Here is an 8,785-nt window from a genome sequence, read left to right as displayed (position 1 = left end):
TATAGCACTTGCATATCATTGCTCTTTTGTTGATTGCTTCCATTGTCCTCATTTGTAAGTCGCTTTGGATAAAGGCATCTGCTAAATCATATCCACAATAAAACATTTTTGAATGTCCGCTGAGGAAAGCGATATAGTTGTCGTACTATCCTTTCATCTGTTGAGGGTGATTTCCGATGACAGCGCAGCTCAGTGCATTTGTTGCCCGCGTCTTACAAGCTGTTGTTGAAAGTACAAATAACTTCCTGTTTCAGTCGCTTTCAATATAAAAAGTCTTTACTGCTGACTCGTAAAATAGTCTGTCGCCATCTAATGGCGGAATAATGAAACCAATCACAATCACGAACACACACTCACACAGTTTCCCAATACTATACTATTGTTAAATACTACTGTTATTTATATAAAATATTATTTATTGAATAATAACATTTAATAAACATCAACAACAGCCATTATGAAAATTACTAGGCAATTCAGTCAAAAGTACAAAGACAGTGTTCTGATATACAGCATTGAAGTTACATTAAAAAAAAATAATGTAATGAGATTTTGCCCTGAGGCTAAACTATTTGCTTTGGAACAAATAATAGATAAAAAATAAAACCTTGCCCCTTTTAGACTTGCACTCTATTCATTTACTAACTGCTTGTTTTCTTTTAAAAAAAAAAAATAGCACTAGCTTCTCTATTCTTTTTGTATTCTATCTATTTCTTTTTATTTATTATACAATTAACAAAATCAAAAAAAGGCCTCTAACACTAGCTTGCTCTATTCTTTGTCTATTCTATCGGTTTTCTTTTTATTATATAATTTAAAAAACACTTGCTACGTGTACTGCGTTAAGCTAACTGAGACTTGTTATAGCACTTGCATATCATTGCTCTTTTGTTGATTTTGATTGCTTCTATTGTCCTCATTAGTAAGTCGCTTTGGATAAAGGCATCTGCTAAATCACTAAATGTAAATATAGATTAACGAGACCAAAGACTGCCCACGAGATTTACCCAAAACGAATTATATCTCATGTTTAACCACTATAGAGACATCAGAGCCAGTGGCAAATCCCAGAAGATCTGGCTGAGGTAAGGCTGCTCTCGGCGTGTCCATGAGTACTGAACGGCCGCTGATGCACTGGAGCTCACATCCCCAAAAACATTGAAGTAAATTTTCAAATAGACGTTATCTCTAATAATAAACCGCATATTTATAGACTAAACAACTATATTTTTGCCTAAAAAATTCCTAAAACTACATTCCATGACACAAAACAGTATTATTTATAAAATTATAGTGGATTTGGGTGACCTGCCGTGCCATTCGTTAGAATGTGAGAAATACCGCAAACGGAGTGATACAAACTGTGAAACGGTTGTTGGAGTTCTGTTATCAGTCTAATATCACACTCTTATCAGCCAATCAGTTTTGAGGACCAGAAAGAACTGTTGTATAAATGTATATAACACATATTTTAACATGTTATTGTATCTGCTATACAATAATAGCCTATTTCAAAAGATTCAAAACTCTTTTTTTTCTTCGTTTTTTTATTTATTTAGAAATATACAGATATAAATGCGATACAGCCTGTTGGAATAACAACCATAAATAGAACAAAAGACAAGAAACAGCTGGATTCAGACAGCAATAAAATCACACACTGTCCCCTGTAAATGTTGAAAATATATCACTGTTAGATTGTGCCAACATCCTAATGACTGCTCCAAAAGCATAAGATCAAATCTCCTTGACAGGAATACCAGATCCTGTCAGTAGACATTAATTTTATCTAAAACCCAAAACCTGCAGTAACTCAAAGTCTTCAATCAGCCTGAGAGGATAACAGAGGAAATCAGAGAAGAGCAGAAAGCAGGAGAAAAATTATGATAAAAAGAACCTGAATAATCTTACTTGTGTATGTTTTGATGCACAGACTTCATCAACAAATGTTATCATAACTGAAAACTATGTAAAATTACTGCTTCACAACATCCTGGGATGTTAAAAAACCTGGAAATGGAGACATTCTCTGATCTCTTACGCATGACAAGACAAATATCCCTTAAAACCATGCAATCATTAGATAAAACAATATTACGGTTATATACATTCAGAGAAGCTGCTCTAAGTGTGTGTTTTCACAGGAAGTGAGCTGCTATACGGTCTATATGAGGAATTATTACACACATTTATTCTGACATGTTATTTCACTGAAAGAATTTCAGCTGCAGTATTAATATCATGAAGAGAAAAGAAGAGACTCTGTAACATCTCACTGTTACTGATTCATCATGCAGCTCAAAGCATTATGGGTAAAATCTCTCTGCAGTCTATTCTGACTCATCAACACAGTTTCACTGATGATCCTTTATGAATATTAAACCCAGGATAGAGCGGCTGAGTGAATGTGGTCTGAAATGTGTAGATGAGGCTCATTGTGTCAGAGACGCTGTAGAAGGACAGAGTTCCTGCACTGTGATCCACAAACACTCCTATTCTACTGCTGATGTGCTTCACAGGGAGACGAGTCTCTATGTTATTGTGTATGAATGAATATCTAGAGGGAGTGCAGAAGAAACTCCAGGACTGATCATTACGTCCAAACAAACACTCATCACCTCCCTTCCTGCTGATGCTCTTATATGACACTGATATAAACACACCAATATTTCCACTCCACTGCACCTCCCAGTAGCAGCGTCCACACACACTCTCTCTACACAACACCTGACGATACACATCAAATCTGTCTGGATGATCAGGATACGACTGATCTGTGCCAGTGTAAGTAATAACTCTGTTGCTCTCAGACAGAAGGAGGCTTTTATTCACTGTGTTGAGATCCAAAGTGAGCTGATGGGAATCTGATGGAGATAAAACACATCAGAATCAGGAATTATGAATCTGTTTGATCTTTTCATGTAACTCTTCATGTTCAGTGTATCATCAGTGTCTCAGTACAGATGACCAGATATCTGTGCAAATCATCATTTACATCATCAATTATAAAACTTTCTTTCACCTTCTACAGGAAGAACATGAACACACTCAGTGAGTTTTTCTACTTGTTTTCTTACTGACTTACATTGTAGGAAGTTGTTCATGGTCCCGGGAACAATGTTGGTGAATGTGACTGTGGAAATCAACAGACATGAACAGTGTGATTCTCATGATCCTGCATCCATTCCCAAGACATTTCTAATATGATGTTCTCCATGATATGAGATGATGTTGGACTCCCATCACAGACCATTTTGAGATTGCACTTTTATGAAGTGCAAGAACGCAGCTCTTTCCCCTCTAAGCCAGATGGGAATCCGCATCTTTAATTACCGGCTGATGCTAGCCAAATCAGAACGAGAACCTATCGCTCACATGTCATTTTTGCTCAACCATCTGGAGCATTTTGGGCTGAGAATCAACTCAGCCAAGAGTTTTCTGACTCCCAGACAGCGAGTGTGCTTTCTGGGAACAGTTATAGACTCAGTTCAAATGCAAGCCCGAATTACGCCGGAATGCTCCCTGAACATTCAGCGAATTGCGGCATCATTCAAGTTGGGGACTACGTGTCCCCCTCAGGGTGTTTTAGAGGTTGCTTGGCCTAATAGTGGCCGCCTCCTTATTGATTCTCCTGGGCCTGCTACACATGCGGCCCCTCCAATATTGGCTCAAAACTCGTGTTCTGTCCGATGCTGGTTGCTTGGTGTTATATCATGGTAACTCATCGCTGTGTCAGAACTGTGGCCCCCTGGACAACTCTTCACCTGTTTTTATCAGGTGTGCAGTTGGGAGTGACGTCCAGAAGGAAGTTAGCCACAACGGACGCCTCCGGTTCGCGCTCTGTATGCGGGCAACCTGACGTACGGCTCCTTGTGCTGGCCCAACACCCATTTGTATGCCTTCCCTCCAACCACCCTGCTTCCTCACGTTATCAGGCAGGTCAAAATGATCAAAATGCTCACTTCTCCTAGTGGAGGAGAACCAAACTTGGCTCACAGAGCTTATTTAGCTGCTGTCTGCAGCCCCATGGCCAATACCATTGAGGAGTGACATTCTCTCGCAAGCAAAGGGCAAGATTTGGCATCCCTTTTTGGCCATGTTTGATCCCTCGATGGGAGTTGTTCGACAAGGGCCGTACCACTTCCACACTCAAGGTTTATGTGTCAGCCATCACGTCGAATCATTCTCTCGTGGCTGGCCGCTCTTCAGCAGAAACAACCTGGTCATTAAGTTTCTAAGGGAAGCTCAGAGACTGAACCCACCTTGCCCTAGAACTGTGCCGACATGGGACTTGTCTATAGTCATCCTTTTGAGCCACTTCAACCGTCTGGCTTGCGGCCCATGTCAATCATAACTGCTCTGCTCTTGGCCTTGGCATTGGTCAAATGAGTAGGTGACTTGTAAGTGCTGTCAGCACATCCTGTTGGGGCCTAACGACTGTAAAGTCGTTCTGCAACCGCAATGTGGTTACGTACCTAAGGTGCTCTCAACTCCATTCAGAGCCCAGGTTATTTCCCTGTTAGCTCTCCCTACAGCGGACGGTGAGCAGGGTCCCAACTTGCTGTGGCCTGTTCGGACAATCGGAGTGTACATTGAGCGCTCTGGGTTGTTCAAACAATCAGAGAAGCTCTTTTTGTGCTTTGGAGACCTCTTTAAGGGGCTGCCAGTCACAAAGCAAAGACTGGATAATAGATGCTATAGCCCTGGCTTATGCCGCAGTTGGCTTGTAATGCCCTATAGCTGTGAGGGCCCATTCCACCAGAGAAATGGCCTCCTCCTGGGCGTGGTAGAATGGGATTTCTATCGGGGAGATTTGTTTGGCCGCCGGATGGTCATCGCCATCTACCTTCATTAGATTTTACAATTTAGATGTCCCCGCTATGCAGGCGCGGATCCTTTCTGCATAAATCTACCACTTTCCACGCTGAGTGGAACGGCTTTCTTAACTAGACCTCAGATTATTGACTTGGGTCTTTTCTATAGCTCAGGCTTACAGAGCCCTCTGGCAAGTGCTCCTGAGTTGGGCTTGTGGAGCAGGCTAAGTTCTGCTTCTTCTCATAGCACGGCGCTGCTGGACAGCATCAATAAGCTGACTTAACGGGAGTTCCTATTCGATAGGGAACGCTCTGGTTACTAACATAACCTCAGTTCCCTGAGATAAGGGAACGAGCATTGCGTGACGTGCTATAAGCTGCATGCGAATCGTTGACTGTCGCTTCAGTCGAATGATTCTGATGAGATGGTGCTTGGGCCGACTTATATAGTAGTTGGCTCCACCCGTTCTTGTGGGTTTGAGTGCCACTGGTTTGTGCAGCTACACAAATGTTAACAAATCAGGCTTCAGTATCAGAGTAAACAGGAGTTTCCCCATAGCGTCAATAAGCTGACGCAATGCTTGTTCCCTTATCTCAGGGAACCAAGGTTACGTTAGTAACTGGAGCCTTTTCTTTTTGATTTTGTGAAAGAAGCAATAAAACCATGGTAATAAGGAATATGGTTTTTGCCTGATTCATGATCTTCCTAATACTACAGTTAATATAATTCCTGAATTACAGTAGCATTCCATTAGTGCAACTACAAAGGAGATTTTAACAGTTCTAATCATTTTTAATTCAATAATTAAGAGCCTGCAATATAGCCTTTATTTATTTATAAATAATTTGTTTATTCCAATTGCCCTAACCACAGCAAATTATTAGGGCCTCATGGCCTAATGGTTAAAGACTTGGACTTGTAACCTGAAGGCTGTGGGTTCGAGTCTCAGGTCTGACAGGAATTGTCGGTGGGTGGAGTGAACTCTCTTCTACCTTCAATAACATGACTGAGGTGAAAGGTTATGAAAGGACTGAGGTTATGGTTATAACATGTTTTAGCCTGGAATATTTAGATATAATCTAAATATTTATATTTATATAATCTAAATATATTATATAGATATAATATTTATATTTTTAAAATTAACTAAATATAAAAAAACTAAATATTCCTCTGGCAGAAAACATTGTGGCACCAAGATAGGCTACTAGGAAGAGGGCCCTTGGGTTTGCTATAGCCCAAAGGCCCAAAGTTTCTTAATCTGCATCTGATGTTGGTGAATGTGACTGTGGAAATCAACAGACATGAACAGTGTGATTCTCATGATCCTGCATCCATTCCTAAGGCATTTCTAATATGATGTTCTCCATGATATGAGATGATGATGGACTGGTTTCTGAGAGCAGATGAATCTCCAGGACTTTACCTCTGTCTGAGATCTTCTTGAGCTCCTCTTTGCAGAAATCCTCCAGTTTGTCTCTCAGCTGATGGACAGATTCTCTCAGAGCATCAGAAGAGAAGAGAGAACTGAAGAGATCATCATTTACGTCTGTAGATTCAGGAGGTGCTGAGAGAGACTGGAAACTCTACAGAAAACAGAAGTCAAAACTCATCAGCTCCACACTTCACCCAATAACCTGCAGGAACATCAGATTTGTTGTTCTTGTTGACTTGACTGATCTTTAGTAACTCACCTCAATCCAGCACTTTCGCAGCATCAGCTTCATTCTTCTCATATTCATTAAATCACATTAGAGCTACAGATTCTAGTATTTGCCACTTATACTCTATGTGAGCTTTCTAGGAATAGTTTGGATGAATAAACATCTGCTAAGAACATAAATGTCAATCTAACAGTTCAAGCACATCAATGGAGTCTCATTGTAGGGTTGAGTAGATTTTCTCAGGAAAAGCAGCTAAAAGGCTACGATTAGATTGACCATTATTTATAACTTTAGAGCGGTTAGACACTGAAACTTCACAAGGACCCTTAAGACAGAGTCTTTTTATTTAATTAAAAAAATTAGGTGTGAAGTTTTAAACTGTTGGTGGCGCAAGTGGTTTTTGACAGCTAAATATATCTTCTAGAAAAAATAACTCAAAGAAATGGTTTCGAAGAGATTTCCAGAGCTGAAAGCCATTTGTAAGCAGCATCTCTTTCAAAAGAAGATAGTCAGATGAGAGTCGGACTGATGATTATATAATAAAACACTCATGAAATGTTTCTCTGTCACAGCAGGATCTGCTCAAGTCCACTATGATCCTGTTCTTCTAGATTTCTGTTACCTGCAGGAACTGGATATTATCCTGTGTGTGTGAAAGCTGCTCCAGTTCAGCGTCTCTCCTCCTCAGATCATTGATCTCCTTCTCCAGTCGCTCCAGTCGTCCTTCAGCTCGACTCACTGCAGTCTTTTCCTGATCTCTGATCAGCCGTATCAGCTCAGAGCGGCTTCTCTCAATGGAGCAGGTTGTTATAACTGCACCAGACAGCCAGCTCTTTAACTTCCTGTCTGTAAACAGAATCGTCACTGTCCTGGATGAGGCTGATAAGTGTGGTGTCATCTGCAAACTTTAGGAGCTTGACAGATGGGTCAAGTAGAGGTACAGTCACTGGTGTACAGGGAGAAGAGCAGTGGGGAGAGGATGCAACCCTGAGGGGCACCAGTGCTGGTAGTGCATTGTATTGTTATATTGTAGAAACTTAATTTGCTGTCAAATTTGTGTCGTGAAAAGTGCTATACAAATAAACTTGAACTGAATTGAATTGAATAGTGCAGCTGTTTGACATGAATTTCCCCAGTCTCTCTAGCTGTTGCCTATCTGCTAAGTCTGTAGTAAGGACTGTAAAAAGATGGACCAACTAAACAGAGTGGGCATGTTTCGCATATTTTGACTGCACTGATTGGAGTGTTTTTTAAGCTGCTGCCAATGATCTGGATGAGCTCACATTTTAGGCTGCATTAATTAGGTCAACCGGAACCGGGAACACTTCTCATAACACCCGATGTACTTGCTACATCACTAGAAGAATGGCATCTATCCTAATATTAGTCTGTTTCTCTCTTACTCCGAGGTCACTGTAGCCACCAGATCAGATGGTCACTGCAGTCACCCGGATCCAGTACGTATTCCGTTGACTTGATTGCAAATGATTGCAAAGATACTATTTAAACTGAACTGAGCTGGATGATGACATCACTGAATTCAATGATGAACTGTCTTTAACTGAAAAATTAGTGTTTACTATTTTGCATTATTGACACACTATTTTCCTAATTAATGCTGTTCCGTTGCTTTGACACAATCTGTATTGTTAAAAGCGCTATATAAATAAAGGTGACTTGACTTGACTTGATTGTCGATTCAAAACTCCCGGTCTCATACCCCACACCAGCTCTAACCATCTCTCTACACAACCATTAACACCTCCAGCAACCCCCTCTCCCCCACTCCTGCACTTCGGATCAGTGAAGATGATGTGCATCAGGTCTTCAGAAAGCAGAAGAAAAAGAAAGCACCAGGCCCAGTTGGTGTTTCACCAGCCTGTCTGAAAATCTGTGCTGACCAGCTGGCCCACATCTTTTCACAGATCCTCAACAGATCACTGGACTCTCCCTGTTGAGAGACTGGTGTTGGCTTATCTGAAGGACATCACTGGACCCCCTGCAGATTGCTTACTGAGCAAACAGGTCTGTGGCTGATGCAGTCAACATGGGACTGCACTACATTCTCCAACATCTGGACAAACCAGGGACTTATGCAAGGATCCTGTTTGTGGACTTCAGTTTGGCCTTCAATAACATCATCCCAACACTCCTCCAGACCAAACTAACCCAGCTCTCTGATCCTAGCTCTGTTCCTTCAGTGGAACTGAAAGAGGTGAGTCTGAACTGAGACAAGCTTCTCTTCTTCTCCAGACTCACCTTATGAGACTCCACAGCCTCTCTCAGCTGCTGAAGATCTTTCTCTC

At 41.1% G+C, this 8,785-nt stretch overlaps 1 protein-coding gene across 1 annotated transcript in view; it reads right to left on the bottom strand.

The window, feature by feature from the left end:
* Positions 1 to 2,343: 2,343 nt before the first annotated feature.
* Positions 2,344 to 8,785, bottom strand: part of LOC107574917 (tripartite motif-containing protein 16-like) — an 8,621-nt gene continuing 2,179 nt past the window's right edge. The window contains exons 3-7 of the mRNA XM_016261342.1: positions 8,476 to 8,488; positions 7,102 to 7,358; positions 6,242 to 6,401; positions 3,086 to 3,133; positions 2,344 to 2,864 (exon numbers count right to left, since the gene is read on the bottom strand). Of these exons, the coding sequence (XP_016116828.1) occupies positions 2,344 to 2,864; positions 3,086 to 3,133; positions 6,242 to 6,401; positions 7,102 to 7,358; positions 8,476 to 8,488 (999 nt within the window). The remainder of the gene's footprint in view (positions 2,865 to 3,085; positions 3,134 to 6,241; positions 6,402 to 7,101; positions 7,359 to 8,475; positions 8,489 to 8,785) is intronic.

This window comes from Sinocyclocheilus grahami, unplaced genomic scaffold (assembly GCF_001515645.1).
Source record: "Sinocyclocheilus grahami isolate Dianchi unplaced genomic scaffold, SAMN03320097.WGS_v1.1 scaffold2387.1, whole genome shotgun sequence".
NCBI classification, from domain to species: Eukaryota; Metazoa; Chordata; class Actinopteri; order Cypriniformes; family Cyprinidae; genus Sinocyclocheilus; species Sinocyclocheilus grahami.
This window is presented reverse-complemented; position numbering and strand designations above follow the sequence as displayed.